At 39.7% G+C, this 25,486-nt stretch overlaps 1 protein-coding gene across 2 annotated transcripts in view; it reads right to left on the bottom strand.

Moving 5' to 3' along the window:
* The window catches only part of LOC126336280 (zinc finger protein 879-like), a 357,886-nt gene that overhangs the window by 226,346 nt on the left and 106,054 nt on the right, over nt 1-25,486 (bottom strand). For both annotated transcript variants that reach the window (XM_049999798.1, XM_049999799.1), the window contains one exon: nt 14,367-14,457. In XM_049999798.1, the coding sequence (XP_049855755.1) occupies nt 14,367-14,457 (91 nt within the window). The remainder of the gene's footprint in view (nt 1-14,366; nt 14,458-25,486) is intronic.

Genomic DNA, 25,486 nt, shown 5'->3' on the forward strand with positions numbered 1-25,486 from the left:
TCAATCTGACCTGACAGGGATCCCAAACGCTCGAGCAGTACTCAAGAATAGGTCGTATTAGTGTTTTATAAGCGGTCTCCTTTAGAGATGAACCACATCTTCCCAAAATTCTACCAATGAACTGAAGACAACTATCCGCCATCCTCACAACTGCCATTACATGCTTGTCCCACTTCATATCGCTCTGCAATGTTAGGCCCAAATATTTAATCGATGTGACTGTGTCAAGCGCTACACTACTAATGGAGTATTCAAACATTACGGGATTCTTTTTCCTATTCATCTGCATTCATTTACATATATCTATATTTAGAGTTAGCTGCCATTCTTTACACCAGTCACAAATCCTGTCCAACTCATTTTGTATCCTCCTACAGTCACTCAATGATGACGCCTTCCTGTACACCACAGCATCATCAGCAAACAGCCGCACATTGCTATCCACCCTATCCATCTATGTAGATAGAAAACAACAGCAGACCTACCACACTTCCCTGGGGCACTCCAGATTATACACTCACGTCCGATGAACACTCACCATCGAGGACAATGTACTGGGTTCTATTATTTAAGAAGTCTTCGAGCCACTCACATATTTGGGAACCAATCCCATATGCCCATACCTTAGTTAGGAGTCTGCAGTGGGGCACCGAGTCAAACGCTTTCCGGAAGTCAAGGAATATGGCATCCGTCTGATACCCTTCATCCATGGTTCGCAAGATATCATGTGAAAAAGGGGCATGTTGCGTTTCGCAGGAGCGATGATTTCTAAAGCCGTGCTGATTCATGGACAGCAACTTCTCTATCTCAAGGAAATTAATTATATTCGAACTGAGAATACGTTCGAGAATCCTGCAACAAACTGCTGTTAAGTATATTGATCTGTAATTTTGAGGATCTGTCCTCCTACCCTTCTTATATACAGGTGTCACCTGCACTTTTTTCCAGTCACTCAGGACTTTACATTGGGCAAGAGATTCGCGATAAATTTAAGCTAAGTAAAGAGTCAATCCAGTAGAGTACTCTCTGTAAAACCGAATTGGAATCCCATCAGGACCTGGTGATTTATTTATTTTCAACCCATTCAGCTGCTACACAACCCCAGGGATGTCTATCACTATGTCCTCCATACGGGAATTTGTACGAGACTCAAACGGAAGTATGTTTGTACGATCCTCCTGCGTGAAAGATTTCTCAAATGCTAAATTTAAAATTTCAGCTTTCGTTTACCTGTCTTCCGTTGCCAGGCCAGACTGATCAGTGAGTGACTGGATGGAAGCCTTCGACCCGCTTACCGATTTTACCTAAGACCAGAATTTCCTTGGGTTTTCAGCAAGATCTTTTGCTAAGGTGTGACGGTGGTAGTGGTTGTATGCTTTGCGCATTGCTCTTTTTGCAGCAGCGCAAATCTCTACTAACTTTTGCCTGTCCTCATTCTCCCAATCTTTCTTGTACTGTGAGTGCAACTGTCTTTGCTACCTGAGCATTCTCCGAATTGCGCTGTTAAACCATGGTGGGCCTTTTCCGTTCGTAACCCACTTCTTCGGCGCATACTTCTCCAATGTGTGATTTACAATGTGTTTAAAATTTGCCCATAATTCTTCCACGTCCATCATACCAGAAGTAAATGAAGTCGATTCATTTACAAGGTGGGACGCTAACAACTGCTTATCTACTCTTTCTAATAAGAAAACTCTCCTAGCCTCCTTACCGAGTTTTTAACTTTTGTAACCATAATCGTAATGACAACATCATGGTCACTAATCCCTGTCTCAACACTGACACCGTCGATGAGGTTTGGTCTGTTCGTGGCTACCAGATCTAAAATATTTCCATTACGCGCTGGCTGTTAATTTAGCTGCTCAAGACAGTTTTCATATAATGTGTTCAAAAGTAATTCACATGACAGCTTGTCTGTACCACCTGTAATGAATCCATTGACATCCCAGTCTATACTAGGCAGGTTGAAGTCACCTCCGACTAATATAGCATGATCCGGGTACTTCTGCGATACAGATTTTAGACTCCCTTTGAATGATTACAGAACTGTCACGGTGGAACCTGGTGGCTGGTAATAACACCCAACAATTAACTTTTTTCTCCTAGCCCTGCTAAACATGTCCAGATAACTTCACAATCACACTCTACTTCGACCTCAGTAGACACAATATTTCTGTCAACTGCAATGAAGACGCCACCTCGTACGGTGTCTAATCCGCCTTTCCGATACACTTTCCAACCCTCACTAAATATTTCAGAACTTCCTATCTGAGAGTTCAGCCAAGTCTCAGTCCCGAGAATAATTTGCGCGCCACACACTTGCATGAGTGTGTGTGTGTGTGTGTGTGTGTGTGTGTGTGTGTGTGTGTGTGTGTGTGTGTGTGTGTGTGTCTATTTTCCACAAAGATCTTGTGGGCTGAAACCTCACTTTCTGACAGTCGTTTTGTTGTGCCTATGTGCCACTCAAATTAAGATTTAAGCTGCTTTCTGGAAATATGAACTTAAAAAAAAATAAAAAATAAATAAAAAAACAGTGATTGGACACTCTCATATTAAATTGCTGGAAAGAAAAACAGAACAACTGAGGGGGATTCCGTAAGTTAATTGTGCCAAAACTTAAACAAATATGTTATTGCAACCCAATCTCAAGATCTTTCCATATTTTCTGGAATAATACATAAAGGAAATTGATATTTTTAACAGTACATTTAAAAAACACACTGACATACATATTTAATTATTTGTACTAAACTAACTGTTATTACAATCTAAATAACATATCTTTGCAAGAGCGCAAAAGTTCGGAAATCTCGCCTGGTGCACGGCTGCCAATATCTATAGCTACCTATAGCTTGTAGAACAGTTCATGATGGGATGGACCCTCCATGGTATAAGGTACAGTAAAGAGACTTAAAAAAACAGTAACTGTTGCATAATTGGTGTAAAACAAATATAAGGCTATATTCAAACAATGGAAAATCCAAGATGGAATGTAACAATATTATGAAAAGGAAAGTTGTTACTCACCATATAACAGAGATGCTGAGTCACAGATAGGCACAACAAAAAGACTCTAACAATGGCAGTGTGGTTTCAGATGCCTGAGGCTGCAGTCGTGTGTGCGAGGTGTTCTTGTGTTTGTGTTGTGTTGTGTTGTGTGTGTGTGTGTGTGTGTGTGTAATCTAGTGTTGACGAAGGACTTAATGGCCGAAAGCTTTAATTGTGAGAGTATTTTTGTTGTGCCTATCTGCGTCTCAGCACCTCTGCTATACGGTGAGTAGCAACTTCGCTTTTCAAAATATAAGGCTATAGATGACGAGAGAGCGTATGAAACATGTTTGGCTGACACAAGAGCAATGCATGAAGCCTTCAGTGCCTACCACAGCAGAATCTTAAAATGCCTCACAAAACCCAAAGGAATTCTAGTAGCATGTAAAGGTCATCACTAACATGAAAGTTAGTGCACAGAGACTCATGGATGACAGAGAATTGGAATTAAGGGTAGCAAAGCAGAAGCAGATATGCTGAATTCCATTTTCAAATGTTCCTTTACTAAGGAAGATGCAAAAGTACTCTCACAGTTTATTTCTTTCACCACTGAAAAGATGTAGACATGAATGTCAATCGCATTGAGAAACAGCTAAAATCCATAAAATTGACAAGGTTCCAGAATCCAATCGAATTCCTGTCAGATTCTATAATGAATTTACATGTAAGTTAGATTTCAATTTAAAAAATGACACCATTTTAAAAAAAAAAAAAAATGTCACCATAGGTACCTCAAACAAAAAATTGCTCTGAATGATTGGAAGAAAGCACAAATCTCTGAGTAGGAAAGCAGAAGTGATTCACAAAACTATCCTCCTATCTCATCAATATCTATCTGTTGTAGAATCCTAGAACATATCCTTAGCTCATACATAATGAGGCATCTCTAATAGCAAAACCTCCTGTATGCTAATGAAAATAGATTCTGGAAACACTGATCACGTGAGATGGAACTCTCACTTTTCCAGCGTGACATCCAAGATCCAATCAGCTGGATGCAAAATTTCTTAGCTTCCAAAAAGTAATTTATTTGGTACCATACCAACAGTTAATGAAGCTACGATTATATGGGTTATCAAACAAAACTTGTTACTGCACTGAAGATTTCTCGGTAGGGAGGACACGGTACGTTACCTCAGACAGAGAGATGGCAGTAGATGTAACTTCCAATGTGCCCCAGTGAACTGTGTCGGGATCCTTGCTATTTGTGTTGTATATTAATGAGCTGGCAGACTATACTAACAGCAATCTCTGAGTTATTGCAGGTGATGCAGTTATCAATAATGATGTACTTTGCAGAAAATGCTATGAAAAAAAAAATTAAGAAAAAAAATAATCAGCCAGATTTGGATAATATTTCAAAGTGGTGCAAACACAGGCAACTTGATTTAAATGTACGGAAATGAACAATTATGCACTTCACTAAACAATAAAAGTAGTATCCGACGACTATAATATCTCTCTCCGACACAGTCCGAACATGCCTCAGAAGGTCCGACAGTATGGACTGACCACCGTTTCATCGTCAGCCAGTAGGCACCACCGGATGTGGACACAGAGGGCCATGTGATCAGCACACAACTCTCCCAGCCGTAGTCAGCTTCAATGACTGGACCCACTACTCCTTAGTTGGCCTCACAAGTGTCGAGTGCACCCACTTGCAGACAGCACTCGGCAGACCTGACAACGCTTAACTTCAGTGATCTGACAAGAACCAGTACTGCCACTGTGGCAAGGCCATTGGCACGACTACAATTTCGAGTGATCCAAAATTATAATTTGTTAGCTGATCCAAATATCTAGGTGTAACAAGATGCAGAGATATGAAATGGAACAATCACATGAGCTCCGTCATGGTAAGGTGGGTGGCAGACCTAGGTCCACTGCCATAATACTGGGAAAATGCAGTCAGTTTACAAAGGAGACTGCTTGTACGGACCCACACCAAACTGAACTAACAGTGGTTCACGAACGTATACAAAGATCTGTGACACACCCTGTCACGAGATTGTACGATTCGTCCGAGAATCTTTTCGCTTTGGCAGGCTCTTGAATATTGACACAAATTATCACACAAAAGCCTATTAACAAAATATCAGGAATCTGTAATAGGTGAAGAATCTAGAGACATTCTTCAGCCCCAACTTGTCACTCCCATAAGGAATATCATGACACGATTAGACTACTTACTGCACACAGAGAGGCACCTATGCACTCATTCCTTTCACATTCTGTAAACACCCGAACGCAAACCGTAATGTGTAGTACTTCGCCAAGTTCCCTCTGCCATCTACTTCAAAGTGGTTTGTAGCGTATATGTGTAAATGTATATGTAAAACGTGTTGGTTCTTATGTAAAACTTGTTGGTTCTTTGAAGCAGACTTCAAATTCCATACAATCATTGTGTGTGTTCTGTTTGGATTTGCACACAATGGCAGTGAAACATAGTTTGATGGTTATGGAGTGAAACATAGTCTTTGCCAATAAGTTTTCTTTTGGGGATATTGGCGATAGCATATTTTGGATTACATCAATTTATTTCTCTTTGGCTGTCAAGAAGTTCGTTAATCTAGGTGACTTTTAAGTCTCTGCACATGGGTATGTCAGATTTAGTGTTGTGAGCCTGGTGGAGAACATACTTATACAGCTCAATTTACAAGTGCAGATTTTTGAGCCATTGTCACTGTCATCATTTGTTTCCCAGCACCTGTTTACAGAGTAGACTTCAAGATACGTGTTGTTAAAGGCTTTACAACAGCCTGAAGCTCACCTTTATTTCCCAAGTACCTCAACACACGAAACATTCTCACATCCACAGTAATAATTGCTATCGTCCACGTAAAAACCAATTACAACCCAATAATCTCACCTTCGGCAAACACTCCTCCACTATCGTTAAGCATGAAGCACTGCAGGGATTGCCTGGGTGAGAGGTTCTGCCAGCAGTCATACTTGCCCACCTATGGGCACTGCAACAGTGACCTCATTCCAAAAATCCAGCAGCATCTCAAGTCCCTATATTCATCCCATACCCTCATTTCTGAGACTGTCTCCCTCATAAGTCCCTTACTCCCTACACTCTTAACCTTCGACACACACCCACGATGCCCCATTGTAAGTGGATACTGCAGGCCCCCCCTTCTCCCAGAGAGAATCTCTGCCCTTGTGGACTGACATCTTCAGCCTATTGCTCATAACTCAAACTTCTATGTAAAAAGACACCAATCATTTTCTATACTGACTGACTAGAGTTCATGTCTTTTTACCTCCTGACACTGTGCTCATCACTGCCAATGCCATCTCCCTCTACACAAGCATCCCCAATGTTTCGTGGCCTTGTTGCCACTGAACACTATCTTTCCCAATGCCTGACTGACTCCAAACATATGTCCTCCTTCCTGTTCACCATGACCAACTAAATTGACCCAAAATTACTTCTCCTTTGAAGCGATCACCAACTGCCAAATCTGTGGCACAGCCAAGAGCAACCTATTTGTTGACTATCTATATGAATGCTTTATCTTCTTCCAGAATCCCAGACTTTTCACCTGCTTGAGATTCAATTACAACATCTCTATGATCTGGAGTAAGGGTAAGGACATCCTGCACATATTCCTCCAGAACCTCAATACATTCTCGTCCATTCACTTCACCTGATGCTTCTCTATCCAACAAGCCACATTGTCCGTCCTTGCTCCAAATCGCTTGCCGTCGGTTGGTATCCCTGTAAAAGACCTTAGATGCAGACCTGCCCCACAGATCCCCCCCACTGCCACCTGCTCCTGTCACAGGGTTTCCTACTCCACCAAAGACAGGGCTACTAATGAAAGACGCTATGTGGTCCACCAGCAGACACAACGATTTTGCAGAATTCTATGTGAGCACGACCACAGACAAAGTGTCTGTCTGTATCGATGGCCACTTCCAACAGCAAAATATTGCATGTAACACGAGCTATGTTTGCATGCAACAAATCTTCCAAAAGATGAAAACTGGATTTTAGGAGACCATTTTTCTCTGTTATGTTTACATGTTAAGGCCTGAAGCAAACTTGCTAGCTCAGTTCAATTTGGTGTTTGGAAAACTGCTGAACCAGCTTCTGATTTAGTCAACACATTCTTTATTTCTCTTCAAAGGAGAAGTAATTGTAGGTGACCCCATTCTAGAAATCCTGCAAGATCTCCAGTCTCTCCTCAAATCCTCAGGCCCATCCCACAACCTCTCACAGGATATCTCTCTCTCTCTCTCTCTCTCTCTCTCTCTCTCTCTGTCTCTCCTTACTACTACCACTCCCTGCACTCCTATCTTCTACATGCTTTCTGAAATCCATAAACCAAACCACCCAGGCTGCCCCAATGTGGCCAGCTACTGAGCCCTAAGTGAGAGAATCTCTGCTCTCTTAGACCAGTGCCTTCAGCCCAATATCTACAACCGACCCACCTATATAAAAGATACCAACCATTTTCTTCACTGACTCTCCACAGTCCCTGTTCCTTTACCATATGGTGCTCTGCTCATCACTATGACGCCACCTACGTTTACACTAACGTCCCTAAAGACCGTGGCCTACTGCTATTGAACACTACCTTTCCCAATGCTCAACAGATTCCAAATCTACAACTCATTCGTAATCACCCGGACCGACTATATCCTCACCCACAATTACTTCTTCTTTGAAGACATTACCTACAAACAAGCCCGGGTTACAGCTAATAGCACTCACATGGCACCATCCTATGCTAACCTACTCACAGGCAATCTATAGAGGAATTCTTCCTAAAAACCCAGAATTGCAAACCCTTCACCTGGTACAGATTCACTAATGGCGTATCTAGGATCTGGATTGAGGGTGAGGACACCCTATACACATTCCTCCATAATCTCAACACCTCCCCTATTTGCTTCACCTGGTCCTAGACAACCCAACAAACCACCTTCCTAGATGTTGACCTCCACCTCAAAGATGGCTACATCAGTACCTCGGTCCATGTCAAACATATCAACCACCACCAATACCTCCACTTCAACAACTGCCATCCATTCCAGACCAAGTGGTCCCTTCCATACTACCTACTCACCTGTGGCCATCACATCTGTAGTGATGAGCTGTCCCTCTTCAAATACACTGAGGATCTCACTGAGGCCTTCACAGACTGTAATTACCCTCCCAACCTTGTACAAAAAGAGATCTCCTGTAACTTATCTCTCGAGTCACCTACCACCTCCCAAAGTCCCACCATCCGGCCACAGAGGAGCATTCCCTTGTGATTCAGTACCACCCATGGCTGGAGCAACTGAATCACATTCTCCCCCAGGGTTTTCTCGCTGTGCCGTAAAATAAGGATTGTACTACCCACTATCCTTCCCACTCCTCCCATAGTCGTATTCCGCTGCCCACTGAATCTACACAATATCCCTATACAACTCCTGCTCCCAACCCCTTGCCTCATCGCTCATTTCCCTGTACTAGACATAGATGCAAGACCCATAAATATTCCCACCACCACCTACTCTCACCTGGTCACAAGCATCACCTGTGCCATCAAAGGCATGGCTACCTGTGAAACTAGTCATGTGATCTAGAAGCTAAGCTGCAACCACAGTGTTGTTTTCTACGAGAGCATGACAAATAGTAAAATGTCATCCACATGAATGTAGTCAAGAAACAGCTGGACCACCCCATTGCTGAGCACACTGCCCAACACAACATTCTTCATTTCAGTAACCACTTCACAGCCCATGCCATCTGGATCCTTCCCACCAAAACCAGCTTTACTGAAATGCACAGGTGGAAACTCTCCCTGCAATATATCCTACGTTCCTGTAAACTTCCTGGCCTCAACCTTCGTTAGTCTTTGTCCATACCCTCTAGCCTCTTCGCTGTTTCCATTCCAGCAATACACAGCCCTCTGTTCCACCAATGCATCCAAAGTCTTTTTACCTATCTCCTTTTCTGCTAACACCCCCCCTTTCCCATCCTCTGTTTAATCTCCCGAGTGCACCTAGCTGCCCTACCCGCTCTTCATCTTATTCCTGTATGTTCCCACGAGCAGCACTTCACCGTTCCCCACACCCACCCTGCTATCCTTCCACCTCCAAGTTCCAGCCGTTTGTTGTGCCTATCTGCGACTCAGCATGTCACCTATTCTTATCATAATATTGTTACATTCCACCTGGATTTTCCATTGTTGAATTTTTTTTTATATGTAACATGTAACCAGCTCAAACTTTCTGTTCAACTTGCATGTGTTCATCCACTGAGTAATGACATTTTAGTGTCAGTGCCTCATGCAGCTTCCATTTAAGTGGACATTCATCTGCATTAACTTGTTCCCTTGTAATTTATAATAAATTTTCAGTCCGGCATACTGAAGTCACTATGCATACAGACTAGGAATGGCAGAGTGGATGACTTTATGATTTACAGTATATATATTTCGAATGATTTTTTTCTGTATTTTTCGTGTCCATACAATGTTTGTCGAGTTAAAAGAGGAAAAAAAAAAAAAAAAGAGGGGTCACATTTAATAATGGATTTAATGTAGCTTTTATATGCTATTTTCTGTGTGTTGATGTCTGTGGTAGTTGATAATATTTGCACTGCAACTGCAAAGCTGCTGACTTTGTTTGATAGGTACTCAATAAATAGACTCAACCATTTAGCTGAAACCAAGTTTCTAAGGTTCTGAGAATACTGATCAAAGATTTTGGATTTTTTTTCCAAATCCTGATTTTCAACTAACACAGAAATATTATCTGCAAACAAAACTAACAAGAAGCTGATATTTCATGGTAAGTCATTAACACAGAAGATAAACAGGACTGGGCCTAGTGTGGAGCCTTGTGGAACACCTTGAGATTCTTTTTTTCCAGTCAGAATAATAATTTGCTCCATTTAAAGAAATGATAATTCTTTGCTTTCTGTTTGATAAGTATGGTTTAAGCTACTTTAGGGTACTGCCCCTAATGCCATACTTTCCAAGTTTGGAAATAAGCAATGCACATAGTTAAGACTATGCAACAAGATTATAATCGCAGCAGCTCAGACAGTTCATTGCAAAGTTATTGCTGCAAACAGATGTTTATATGGTCAGTGTGTAAAGTTGTTTTGAACTTGAGTTTTGCCAGTTATGTAATAGCTTGAAATATGTGGACTGAATTTTTTGGTTAATAAGTCAGTATATTTCTTCTCTTTCAAAAACATTTTGAATAATCTGAAACAAATTTTCTTTTTGGAAATGAAACTTTATCATTTCTTTGTTCCTAATGCAAAACTTTTTCAGTGTTTCTATGAAAACATATGAAGTCTGTTGAGGTAACTTAAACGGAAGGATGATGAACAATGAGCGACGAGAGAGTTTTGGAAAAGAAGGTGTTTGATTTTTTAGTATAACCATTTTGGACCTACTGAAATAAAACTTACAATGTGATGACATTAATATTTTCAGCAGTCATTGAGTGGAGAGGAGTTATTAACTGTTCATTCCTACCAGTCTGATTCACAAGACAACAGCTAGATGTTCATGCTTGTTTAATGTTCAAGAATTAGAATTAACAATCAATACATGAAACATAAACTTCATTCACTTTGCAAATTGTTACATGTGCCTGTTATAACTAATTGTATACATTCAGTGCCAGAACATGTGAAATAAGCAAAACAGTGGTTTACCATTATGTTAATAATTTCATGCAAAATAATTATTAAACCAATATGCGTTTAGAAACCCTTGTGTTGTGCCGCACCTGGTCAGGATTGATCTAACAACAAGTGATTATTATTGTGTAGGAAACTTGATAGTAACTATCCTTCTTTTATCTTTGTGGACATATGGGCATTGCGCATAAGTGCATTACTAGTTGACACAAGTGGAAGAAGTGCTTTGTTATGCTCCACATTTTATGTTGTTTTTGTGAGATATACTGACACTTTAGTGTTCATCTCTGGCATGTTAATGCAGGTGTCATAAAATCAGCTATAAGCAACATCTCTGCAAATCAGATATTTATTTATTTATATTTATATGTATAAGCTGAGTTTCAACACTTGCTTCATGTCTGAGCAAATCATTTGTGTCAGATAATTTTGCTTTAAATGCATAGATCTAAAAACATTGAGTATAATTTAAACACACATTTTATACTGATCCCCATCAAAACTTGTGCTCGACTTGTGATATATTGTGTATTTTCATATGTAAGTGGACAGAAACAAATTTTGTGGTACAGGAGAAGTTCAAATCCACATTTGTACTTTATAAAATTTTAGCAGTAGTCTCCTCATTTACAAATCATTCACACTGAATTTCAGTGTACCTGTAGGTGAACTATCAATTATTTTTGAGAATTAATGGAAGGAAAGATTGTTTTGCATAACACATTCTGTAGTAAATCGGCATTTATGATTGACAGTTACTGTAGCACATATTATGACTAACATGATGGGATATATTTAGTTGTCTCTTTCATCTGGGATGTATATTGTCTTCATTTATTGCACATTAATGATATTTTCAAGCTTTTTCATTGTCGTAACCTCAAAAAACTCAAGAAATTTGTGATTTCTGTCCCAGTATTACAATCATAGTGATGAACTGCTGAAGCATTCACAACAAAATTACATGGTTTGAAGAACTCTAAAAAAGCAGTGGAGCTTGCATAATACTAGTGTACAGCAGGACAGGTTGGTTGCAAATGGTGTTAGTATATTTGTTGCCATTGACAAGAAACTCAAATCCACTGAGAGAAACACTGAAGCTGCATGTCAGATCTTTAGGGCGGGCCTCAGTAATCGAAGTTCAGCATAAGCTTATAACTAGATCCTTCTATTGACCACCAGACTTACCTTTCAATGTAACTGAAAACTTTAAAGCAACCTAAGTTCTGGTCATATGTAAATGGTGTTAGTGATATCAAAAATAGTGTCCAGTCACTCATGGACAAAATAAGAACTGAAACAGAGGGTAGCAAAGCAAAAACAGACCTGCTTAACTCTGTAAATATTACCTTACAAAGGAAAATCCAATAGTAACGCCCAATTAAATTTTTGTATCACTGCAAAGGTGAATGAGGTAGATATTAGCAACAGTGATGATAATGATAAAATAACTAAATTCACTAAAACAGCACATAGGTCCAGAGCTTGATGAAATACCTGTAAGATTTGATATCAAATTTGTAACAGAGTTAGCTCCTTTCATAGTCTCCCATCAATTCTTCTAACAAAAAACCATGTCCAGTAGTTTGAAGAAAGCAAGGATTACACACTTCTACATCAAGGGTAGCAGCACTTGACATCCATTTATTCTAGAATATTAGAACAGTACATACTCCAAAAACATCGAACACGTGACACACAACTCGAATTCTCTTACATGACATACTGAAAGTATGGATCAAAGCAATAAGGTAAACACAGTAGTTGTTACTTTCCAAAAAAGCATTCGAGTCAGTGTCACATGTATTCTTATTACTGCAATTATGATCATATTGGCTATCAATTATGACCATATTGGCTATCAAGTCTGAAATTCCTGACTGGACTGAGGATTTTGTGATAGAGAGGACACAGCACATTATCTTGAAAGGAGACTCATCAACAGATGTAGAAGTAACTTCAAGTGTGCCCCAGTGAAGTGTGTTGGGAAATTTGATATTCACATACTATACTAATTACCTTGCAGACATTATCAACAGTAACAGAACAGATAATGCAGGTACCTACAATGAAGTATTGTTTGAAAATGGCTTCACCAATATTTAGTAAGATTCTAAAGTGGTTCAAATACTGGAGACTTGCTTTACCAGTTCAGAAAATTAAAATTGTGCGCTTCAAAAAATGAGAAAATGCAGTATCCTATGACTACAGTATCAAGGAGTCACAGTTGGAATTGGCCAACTTGTACAAATACCTGGGTGCAATAATTTGTAGGGGTATGAAAAGAAACTATGCAATAGGTTCAATCTATATGTTCATAAATACTGTTCAAGCCACTTTACAGTGCATGGCAGAGAGAACCTTGCAACACTCCTAATCACTTTTTATCCTTTCCTGTCCCACTTACAAACAGAGTGAGGGAAAGTTGACTGTATATATGCTACTGCATGAGTCCTAATTTCTATTGTCTTATCTCTGTGATCCTTACACGGGCAGCAGTAGAATAGTTCTGCAATTAGCTTCAAATGACAGTCCTAAATTTTCTCAATAGTATTCCTTGAAAATAATGTCACCTTCCCTTCAGGGATTCTCATGTGTGTCCCCAAAGCATTTCTGTAGCACTTGTATGTCAATCAAACCTAGTGATATCAAATCTTGCAGCCTGCCTCTAAATTGCTCTGATGTCTTTCTTTAATCCGACTTGATGGGGATCCCAAGCACTTGAGCAACACCTAAGAATGTTCTATACACAGTTTCCTTCACAGATGAACAAAATTCTACCAATGAACTGAAGTCAACCATTCATCTTCCCTACTACCATCCTTACAAACTTGTTCCATTTTATATCAATTTGCATTTAATTGATGTGACTGTGTCAAGCAGCACATTAATAATGCTGTATTCAAACATTATGGTATGGTTTTTGCTACTCACCTGCATTAACATACAATTTTGTCCATTTAGAGCTCCCATACCAACAAAAAAATGTTTGCCTAAGTCATCTTGTATCCTATTACAATCACTCAATGAATATACCTCCCCATACATCACAGCATCATCAGCAAACAGCTGCAGATTGCTGTTCACTCTGTCCGTCACATCATTTATGTATAGAGAGAATAACAGCAGCTCTATCAAGCTTCCCTGCGGCTTGCCTAACGATACTCTTGTATCTGATGAACACTCATCGCCAAGGACAATGTACTTAGTCCAATTACTTATGAGCTCTTTGACCCACTTCCATATCTGTGGACCTATCCCATGTTCTCACACCTTTTTTAACAGTTTTCAGTGGGGCATTGTGTTTAATGTAGGTAAAGTACGTGATCAAGTACGTGACAGACTGACAATATAGTAGGAAACAGCCATTAGTTCACAAAGGAGATAACTTACAAAATACTTATGCAACTGATTTACACAAAAAGCCTGCAGCAATAAATTACCACATAATCATTTGCACAGAAAACATTCAAAATATTTATTCTTAAAAGTGATAATGAAATGACATTTGGTAGAAGGCAGATATTGTTAATTTTTCATGTTTTTTACAGAATCATTAACATCCATACCACCATCCTCCAATTTTTTATTCCTTTCAGTGTGTTAAATGGCATTTTTATAAGAAACAGGAAAAATTATGCAGCAACTTTTAAATACTCACTTTGTTCATTGTGTGTGTTGATGTCTCTGTCAGAGAGAACACACTCTACAAATTCAGGAGGCTCTGCGTTGGTCTCAGTGGGAGAATCATACTGAAACACACATCATCATTAGTGGATTATTTCACAATTATTAATAAAACACTTTTATAATTACAAATAAGTATGTAATCATATAATGGAAAATCCACACACACACACACACACACACACAGTACCTATTGCAGCCCACATCCCTCTGAATCTGCTTAGTGTATTAATCTCTTGGTCTCCCTCTTTGATTTTTACCCTCCACGCTGCCCTCCAATACCAAATTGGAGATCCCTCGATGTCCTACCAACCAATCCCTTCTTCTAGTCAAGTTGTGCCACAAGCTCCGCTTCTCCCCAATTCTATTCAATACCTCCTCATTAGTTATGTGATCTACCCATCTAATCTTCAGCAATCTTCTGCAGCACCACACATTTTGAAAGCTTCTATTCTCTTCTTGCCTAAACTAAGTATAGTCCACGTCTCACTTCCATACATGGGTACACTCCATACAAATACTTTCCGAAAAGACTTCCTGACACTTAAATCTATACTCGATGTTAACAAATTTCTCTTCTCCGAAAACGCTTTCCTTGCCATTACCAGTCTACATTTGATATCCTCCCTGCTTCGACCATAATCAGTTATTTTGCTCCCCAAATAGCAAAACTCCTTTACTACTTTAAGTGTCTCATTTCCTAATCTAATTCCCTCAACGTCATCCGACTTCATTCGACTACATTCCATTATCCTTGTTTTGCTTTTCTTGAAGTTCATCTTACATCCTCCTTTCAAGACACTGTCCATTCCATTCAACTGCTCTTTCAGGTCCTTTGCTATCTTTCACAGAATTACAATGTCATCGGCGAACCTCAAAGTTTTTATTTCTTTTCCATGGATTTTAATACCTACTCTGAATTTTTCTTTTGTTTCCTTCACTGCTTGCTCAATACACTGATTGAATAACATCGGGGATAGGCTACATCCCTGTCTCACTCCCTTCCCATCCACTGCTTCACTTTCATATCCCTCGACCCTTATAACTGCCATCTGGTTTCTGTACAAATTGTAAATAGCCTTTCACTCTCTGTATTTTACTGCTGCCACCTTCAGAATTTGAAAGAGAGTATTCCAATCAACATTGTCAAAAGCTTTCTCTAAGTCTACAAATGCTAGAAACATAGGTTTGCCTTTCCTTAATCTTTCTTCTAAGATAAGTCGTAGGGTCAGTATTGCCTCATGTGATCCAACATTTCTACGGAATCTGAACTGATCTTCCCCGAGGTCGGCTTCTACTAGTTTTTCCATTCGTCTGTAAAAAATTCGCGTTAGTATTTTGCAGCTGTGACTTATTAAACTGATAGTTCGGTAATTTTCCCATCTGTCAACACCTGCTTTCTTTGAGATTGGAAAATATTATATTTTTCTTGAAGTCTGAGGGTATTTCGCCTGTCTCGTACATCTTGCTCACCAGGTGGTAGAGTGTTGTCAGGAGACTCTCCAAAGGCCGTCAGTAGTTTCAATGGAATGTTGTCTACTCCTGGGGCCTTGTTTCGACTTTGGTCTTTCAGTGCTCTGTCAAACTTTTCACGCAGTATAGTATCTCCCATTTCGCCTTCGTCTACATCCTCTTCCATTTCCATAATATTGTCTTCAAATACATCACCCTTGTATAGACCCTCTATATACTCCTTCCACCTCTCTGCTGTCCCTTCTTTGCTTAGAACTGGGTTTCCATCAAAGCTCTTGATATTCATGCACGTGGTTCTCCTTTCTTCCCAGGTCTCTTTAATTTTCCTGTAGGCAGTATCTCTCTTACCCCTAGTGAGATAAACCTCTACATCCCGGCTTAGCCATTTTGCATATTTCCTGTCGATCACATTTTTGAGACGTTTGTATTCCTTTTTGCTTGCTTCATTTACTGCATTTTTATATTTTCTCCTTTCATCAATTAAATTCAATATTCTTCTTCTACTGTATTTCTTTCCCCCATTCCTGTCAATTGTTCCCTTATGCTCTCCCTGAAACCCTGTACAACCTCTGGTTCTGTAAGTTTATCCATGTCCCATCTTCTTATATTCCCACCTTTTTGCAGTTTCTTCAGTTTAATCTACAGTTCATAACCAATAGATTGTGGTCAGAGTCCACATCTGCCCCTGGAAATGTCTTACAATTTAAAACCTGGTTCCTAAATCTCTGTCTTACCATTATATAATCTATCTTAAACCTGTCAGTATCTCCAGGCTTCTTCCATGTATACAACCTTCTTTCATGATTCTTGAACCAAGTGTTAGCTATGATTAAGTTATGCTCTGCGCAAAATTCTACCAGGCGGCTTCTCTTTCACTTCTTAGCCCCAATCCATATTCACCTACTATGTTTCCTTCCCCCCCCCCATGAACCATGGACCTTGCCGTTGGTGGGGAGGCTTGCGTGCCTCAGCGATACAGATGGCTGTACCGTAGGTGCAACCACAACGGAGGGGTATCTGTTGAGAGGCCAGACAAACATGTGGTTCCTGAAGAGGGGCAGCAGCCTTTTCAGTAGTTGCAGGGGTAACAGTCTGGATGATTGACTGATCTGGCCTTGCAACATTAACCAAAACGGCCTTGCTGTGCTGGTACTGCGAACGGCTGAAAGCAAGGGGAAACTACAGCCGTAATTTTTCCCGAGGACATGCAGCTTTACTGACCCTCTTGGGTAAAATATTCCGGAGGTAAAATAGTCCCCCATTCGGATCTCCGGGCGGGGACTACTCAGGAGGATGTCATTATCAGGAGAAAGAAAACTGGCGTTCTACAGATCGGAGCGTGGAATGTCAGATCCCTTAATCGGGCAGGTAGGTTAGAAAATTTAAAAAGGGAAATGGATAGGTTAAAGTTAGATATAGTGGGAATTAGTGAAGTTCGGTGGCAGGAGGAACAAGACTTCTGGTCAGGTGACTACAGGGTTATAAACACAAAATCAAATAGGGGTAATGCAGGAGTAGGTTTAATAATGAATAGGAAAATAGGAATGCGGGTAAGCTACTACAAACAGCATAGTGAACGCATTATTGTGGCCAAGATAGATACGAAGCCCACACCTACTACAGTAGCACAAGTTTATATGCCAACTAGCTCTGCACATGATGAAGAAATTGAAGAAATGTACGATGAAATAAAAGAAATTACTCAGATAGTGAAGGGAGACGAAAATTTAATAGTAATGGGTGACTGGAATTCGAGTGTAGGAAAAGGGAGAGAAGGAAACATAATAGGTGAATATGGATTGGGGCTAAGAAATCAAAGAGGAAGCCGCCTAGTAGAATTTTGCACAGAGCACAACTTAATCATAGCTAACACTTGGTTTAAGAATCATGAAAGAAGGTTGTATACGTGGAAGAACCCTGGAGATACTAAAAGGTATCAGATAGATTATGTAATGGTAAGACAGAGATTTAGGAACCAGGTTATAAGTTGTAAGACATTTCCAGGGGCAGATGTGGACTCTGACCACAATCTATTGGTTATGACCTGTAGATTAAAACTGAAGAAACTGCAAAAATGTGGGAAATTAAGGAGATGGGACCTGGATAAACTGAAAGAACCAGAGGTTGTACAGAGTTTCAGGGAGAGCATAAGGGAACAATTAACAGGAATAGGGGAAAGAAATACAGTAGAAGAAGAATGGGTAGCTCTGAGGGATGTAGTAGTGAAGGCAGCAGAGGATAAAGTAGGTACAAAGACGAGGGCTGCTAGAAATCCTTGGGTAACAGAAGAAATATTAAATTTAATTGATGAAAGGAGAAAATATAAAAATGCAGTAAATGAAGCAGGCAAAAAGGAATACAAACATCTCAAAAATGAGATCGACAGGAAGTGCAAAATGGCTAAACAGGGATGGCTAGAGGACAAATGTAAGGATGTAGAAGCTTATCTCGCTAGGGGTAAGATAGATACTGCCTACAGGAAAATTAAAGAGACCTTTGGAGAGAAGAGAACCACGTGTATGAATATCAAGAGCTCAGATGGCAGCCCAGTTCTAAGTAAAGAAGGGAAGGCAGAAAGGTAGAAGGAGTATATAGAAGGTTTACTTGAGGACAATATTATGGAAATGGAAGAGGATGTAGACGAAGGTGAAATGGGAGATACGATACTGCGTGAAAAGTTTGACAGAGCACTGAAAGACCAAAGTCGAAACAAGGCCCCAGGAGTAGACAACATTCCATTGAAACTACTGACGGCCTTTGGAGCGTCTCCTGACAACACTCTACCACCTGGTGAGCAAGATGTATGAGACAGGCGAAATACCCTCAGACTTCAAGAAGAATATAATAATTCCAATCCCAAAGAAAGCAGGTGCTGACAGATGTGAAAATTACTGAACTATCAGTTTAATAAGCCACGGCTGCAAAATACTAACGCGAATTCTTTACAGACGAATGGAAAAACTGGTAGATGCGGACCTCGGGGAGGATCAGTTTGGATTCCGTTGAAATGTTGGAACACGTGAGGCAATACTGACCATACGACTTATCTTAGAAAAAAGATTAAGAAAAGGCAAACCTACGTTTCTAGCATTTGTAGACTTAGAGAAAGCTTTTGACAATGTTGACTGGAATACTCTTTTTCAAATTCTAAAGGTGGCAGGGGTAAAATACAGGGAGCGAAAGGCTATTTATAATTTGTACAGAAACCAGATGGCAGTCATAAGAGTCGAGGGGCATGATAGGGAAGCAGTGGTTGGGAAAGGAGTGAGACAGGGTTGTAGCCTCTCCCCGATGTTATTCAATCTGTATATTGAGCAAGCAGTAAAGGAAACAAAAGAAAAATTTGGAGTAGGTATTAAAATTCATGGAGACGAAGTAAAAACTTTGAGGTTCGCTGATGACATTGTAATTCTGTCAGAGACGGCAAAGGACTTGGAAGAGCAGTTGAACGGAATGGACAGTGTCTTGAAAGGAGCATATAAGATGAACATTAACAAAAGCAAAACGAGGATAATGGAATGTAGTCAAATTAAATCGGGTGATGCTGAGGGAATTAGATTAGGAAATGAGACACTTAAAGTAGTAAAGGAGTTTTGCTATTTAGGAAGTAAAATAACTGATGATGGTCGAAGTAGAGAGGATATAAAATGTAGACTGGCAATAGCAAGGAAAGCGTTTCTCAAGAAGAGAAATTTGTTAACATCGAATATAGATTTATGTATCAAAAAGTCGTTTATGAAAGTATTTGTTTGTAGTGTAGCCATGTATGGAAGTGAAACATGGACGATAACTATTTTGGACAAGAAGAGAATAGAAGCTTTCGAAATGTGGTGTTACAGAAGAATGTTGAAGATTAGGTGGGTAGATCACATAACTAATGAGGAGGTATTGAATAGGATTGGGGAGAAGAGAAGTTTGTGGCACAACTTGACTAGAAGAAGGGATCGGTTGGTAGGACATGTTTTGAGGCATCAAGGGATCACAAATTTAGCATTGGAGAGCAGCGTGGAGGGTAAAAATCGTAGAGGGAGACCGAGAGATGAGTACACTAAGCAGATTCAGAAGGATGTAGGTTGCAGTAGGTACTGGGAGATGAAGCAGCTTGCACAGGATAGAGTAGCAGGGAGAGCTGCATCAAACCAGTCTCAGGACTGAAGACAACAACAACAACAACAACATGTTTCCTTCTCTCCCTTTTTCTACTCTTGAATTCCAGTCACCCATGACTATTAAATTTTCGTCTCCCTTTACTACCTGAATAATTTCTTTAATCTCATCATACATTTCATCAATTTCTTCATCATCTGCAGAGCTAGTTGGCATATAAACTTGTACTACTGTAGTAGGCGTGGGCTTCGTGTCTATCTTGGCCACAATAATGTGTTCACTATGCTGTTTGTAGTAGCTTACCCGCACTCCTATTTTTTTATTCATTACGCCTGTAGTTTCCCTTTGCTTTCAGCCGCTCAAAGTAACAGCACAGCAAGGCCGTTTCGGCTAGTGTTACAAGGCCAGATCAGCCAATCATCCAGACTATTGCCCCTGCAACTACTGAAAAGGCTGCTGCCCCTCTTCAGGAACCACACGTTTGTCTGGCCTCTCAACAGATACCCCTCCGTTGTGGTTGCACCTACAGTATGGCTATCTGTATCATTGAGGCACGCAAGCCTCCCCACCCACGGCAAGCTCCATGGTTCAGGGGGGGGGGCGGGGTTATTAATGTTCCAAAACATGGGTGTTGCTAAAAAATATATTTTCCTTGATAGTTGACCCTTCTTCCACATGCAAGAAGACAACTCTAACACAGTTTTTCAATGGCACTGTCCATCAAAGTAGTCATCAATCCAGTGGACAGCCTAGGCAACACAACGCTTTCTTTCTGCAGCGAAGTGTACACCGATTTGAAACTTCCTGATACATTAAGTGAAAATTCATTCTGGAAACAATTTCCAAGTATGTGGCTGAGCCCATGATATCCTTTTGTCCAGAAGTGCTTGTCCCGCAAGATATGCAGGAGAATTTCTGTGAAGTCTGGATGGCAAGAGACAAGGTACTGGGGGGAGTAGAGGTGTGAGGGCAGGTCATAAGTCAAGCTCGGATAATCATAGAATGAAGGCTTTCACTTTCACGGCACGTGTTGTCATCACTTAACACTTCTGTGCTGAGATGCCGTGGTCCATACATAAAACTCTCCCCTGACATTTCGCCTTCGACTTCCTAAGGCATCTTCCAAGGGCAATGGGTGAACTGCAATGAGAGCGCGAGTGAGCGAAGTATATGTAAGCCATCCAGAGGGCACCACTGTCAATCATGTGGCGTCAGCTGTGTTCTGATATTGCCAACTTTCTCAATTGAAATTAATCTATTGACATGCTGTCGGTGCAATGTCGACATCCATATCTTATCCATCTTAATGCCTTCATCTTTTCTATTAAAATGATTGCAGCGTTTGGCAATCTCAATGGCTTCTCTGTACATTCACGCATAATAATGCGACGTCTTTGCTACGACGATCGTCTCACTCTCATTGTAGTTCGCCCATTGTCCTCAGAGGATGCCTTCTGCAGTCAAAGGTGAAACGTCACGGGAGAGTTTTATGCATGGACCACCGCATCTGAGCCCGGAAGTGATAAGTGATGACGAGCTCGGGTAGTTCAGTCGGTAAAGCAATTTCAAGAGAAAAGCACAGGTCTACGTTCAAGTCCCAGTCCAACTCCCAGTTTCAATGTGACAGGAAGTTTCTAGCCAGTTGCAGCAGTGGCTGCTTCTGCCTATTAAGGGAGGATGTAATGGACATTGGTCCAAAAAATCAATTTTTCAAAAATATTATTTTCTTGACCTACACAGTTTAATCTGTTGTGTGTGAATTTTATCATGATAGCAGCTTTAGAAATGCCTTTAAATTGTTAAACTGATTAACTCTGCAGTGGCGGCCACTCCCATCTTTTCCAACATTTGGGAAACTGCTTGCTTCACTGGAATTTTTGTCAGTGTGGAGGCTATTTTCTTTCGGTATCTTTGGCTGACATCTGTATCTGACTGAATCTATATCTTTGCCCGAAAACTTTCTTACATGTGGTTTATTTACATTTTGACAATACTAACACATATTAGTAGGTAGAAGGGCTTTACATGGAAGTCAAGATTTATGCATAATGGGTGGTGGAAAAACTGTGTTTAGGAAATGGAGGTTTCATGGAAATTGGTTTACCAACAAAAAAGAGGAAGCAGTTAGAAATGAAGAATTTAAGCTCTCAGCTTCAGCATTGAAACTTGGGACAAGACAATTGTACAGGTGCATGAATGATGTTGATATGGATTCCACTAGATTCAGACTTATTGATTTAGAGCTTCTCTGCCAGGCTATAATGTTTTCATGTTCATGTGTTAGCTGTAAAAATACAGAATGCATGATTGTTGTTGAAGAAAAAAGAGTGGGAAAAGCTTGTGATTTTAAATTAATTTATAATTCGTGTGGCTATGAATTTTCATTTTCCTCCTCCAAAGAAACTGACACTGGTACCTATGAAAACAATTTTAGGTTAGCATATTCTCTGTGATGCCTTGGACAGGGCAGGGAAGGAGGTAATTTATTGTGTGGTTTTCTGAACATGCCACCGCCTTGTGCAAGGTTTGAAAAAATAAATAAAGAAATGTCTGATGCTGTATGCTATACTGCCAAAGTTCCTATGAAGAAAGGAGTGGAGGAATTGGTGGAAATAAACCAAAAAGAAATATTTCCTGGGGTAGATATTTACGACAGTGAATCTCCTAAAAATTTTACTGACCTGCGCATGTCTGTAGATGGGACCTGGATAAAAAGGGGTCACAAATCACTGTATGGAGTTGCATCTGTTATTGGTATTGACTCAGGTAAAGTTTCAGATGTAGAAATGATGTCTAAATACTGCCACCAGTGTGCAACCAGGAAAATGTCCAACAATGAAGACAGTGAGAAACTGTTGCAAGAAAAGCAATCAGTAGCATGCTCTAAAAATTATAGTGGCTAAAGGGGGGCATGGAGGCTGCTGCAATTATGAGGAGGTTCTCCAGATCTGAGGAATATTATGGTGTTCGATATACTAAATATCTTGGTGTTGGGGACTCCTCTCCATTCAAAGCTATAACAGTTATAAATCCATACAATACAACAATAGAAGAGTTGGAATGTGTTGGCCACATCCAAAAGAGGCTTCGTGGTAGGCTTCGTCACTTACTGAATGGGAAGAAAGGTGATGTACTTGAGGATGGAAAACCACTAGGAGGAAAAGGCAGGATTACAAGGGCAGGATTACTCAGAAAGAAATTGATTCTCTTCAGTTATATTATCGGAGAGCTATCAGGAAAAACACACACAATTTAGAGGCAATGAGGCATGCTGTGTGGGCAATTTTTTTCCACGAACTATCCACTGACCAAACAACAATGCACAATCTACGTCCGAATGACAACGGATGTAAGTTCAACAACAGGTATGACACGTATTCACACAAACATTCATTACCAGAACCTGTTATTAATGCAATTAAGCCCACATTCAGGTTTCTTGCAAATCCTAATTTATGGAGGAAGTGTCTTCATGGAGAGTCACAAAATGCAAATGAAAGCCTCAATAATTTAATTTGGATCAGATGCTCAAAAAGGACATTCTGGGGACTTGGAGTACTCAAAATAGGTGTCTATGGTGCAGTTTTGTGTTACAATAATGGAAATAATGGCAGAATTGAAATGCTGAAGAGAGTTGGTATAGCTCCTCATGTGTTTACAACAAAAGCATTTTACACCATCGACAACAGCACGGTCAAGAAAACTAACAGATCAGTGTCTTATCTCCAAACACAGCCCAGGCAGATTCGAAGAGGAGAGAAGAGAAACCTGGAGGATGGGGAGTATCATTATGGAGGATTTTAAAATTGAGGTAAGCTTATTACATGCAAAAGTATGAGAAGAAAATCTTTGAACCTCATTTTCTATGGTTCACATTTTCTACATTATTAGAAGCCTTTTTCAACAAATATACATGCTAAAACAAGATCTTGCAATTACATTCTGATTTTTAGATGACAGTATGTAGAAAAAAAAACATAATTTTAGATGTGCAAAATTAAAAACTCTGTTAATGATAATATTTCTACCATAAAATCAGAACTGTAGCTCAGGTCTTATAACCTTTCAAACACTACAATAAAATTTTCAGATTAATTGCATGATTAGAATTTGAGTTATGACTTTTTATAAAATAGACAATAAAAAATCAAAAATTCAAATTTTTGGTAAAATATTAATCCCGCCTATTTCGTCACATTTTTTTGTTAAAACACAGCTCTTTTGCTTTACACATGCAAAATTTAGGATTTGTACATTAATAAATATGGCTGTAATGATTTGTAAATAAATGTTTACATTTTCCGTTAAAGTACAACCTGGCTCGATGCAAATTGCTTAAGGCTCTCCTTCATGATAGGACTGACAGAGCACAATGTGTAAATGAATTAAATAAAAAGGATTGAAAGTCTTAAAATTCTTAGTTGTGCATACTAATGAAAACTTACGCTGGAAGAACTACCATATAATACGAGGGGGTACTAAAAGAAACGGAATATCACAGCCATGGGCGGAGCTTGTCTAGTACGCATTTCTGCCGCTAGGTGTGTATAGCGCAACTCATTGCCAGTTCACTGCCAACTGTGTTGTTGACCTGGCTTGTTCTGCTCATTTGCAGTGACTGTTTCCGCTGGCACTGTTTTGTTCTTGTATTGTTTTTTATAATGGCAATTTAAGCTGTGAAATTTTGTTTTCTACTCGGTAAAAATGCTGCTGAAACTGCTCTACTGTTGAAATCTCTTACCAATATAACGCAATAGGAAAAACTCAAGTGTAAGAGTGGTTTGCTCGATTTAAAAATGGTGACACGTCATTTTATGACAAAGCTCGTTCTGAATGTCCAACAAGTGCCCGAATTGACGAAAATATTGAGAAAGTTTGAGAGCTTGTGCTCAAGGACCATCAACCAACAACTGATCAACTGTCAGAGATCAGTGAGTTATCTTGGAGCTCGGTTCAGCAAATTTGTTGCAGACAGGTGACTGGTTCTTCCACCACGACAATACACCTGCACTCACAGCCTACTCTGTCTGACAGTTTTTGATTAAAAATGGCATGTTTCCACAGCCCCAAGCACCTTATTTGGCTGAGGTGGCTCTGTGCAACTCTTTCTTATTTCCACACATGAAAAGGAGCATGAAAGAACATCAATTTGACAGCATTGAAGAAGTTAAGAAAAAAAAATGAGATAGGAGCTGTCAGCTATTTCTAGGGACACCCTCCTCTAACATTAACTTTTTTCTATAGAAATAACAGATACCATTTATACTTTCAATTCTTGTATAGGTGAACATTATCTCATTTGTTTAACTAAAAGGATTTCATATGATTCTCTATTCAATGTATTATATTTCAGGCTAAAATTTATAAGAAGCAATTAATGTGTTATAATCGATATGTACTAACAGTTAAAATTCTTCTTCTTTTAATAATATTTGACATTACGAAATGTCTGGCATACTTAAAATTCATTTTATTAATTGCACTATCTGACAATAATTATAAAATTTATATCTG

The sequence above is a fragment of the Schistocerca gregaria genome, chromosome 2, assembly GCF_023897955.1.
Source record: "Schistocerca gregaria isolate iqSchGreg1 chromosome 2, iqSchGreg1.2, whole genome shotgun sequence".
NCBI lineage: Eukaryota > Metazoa > Arthropoda > Insecta > Orthoptera > Acrididae > Schistocerca > Schistocerca gregaria.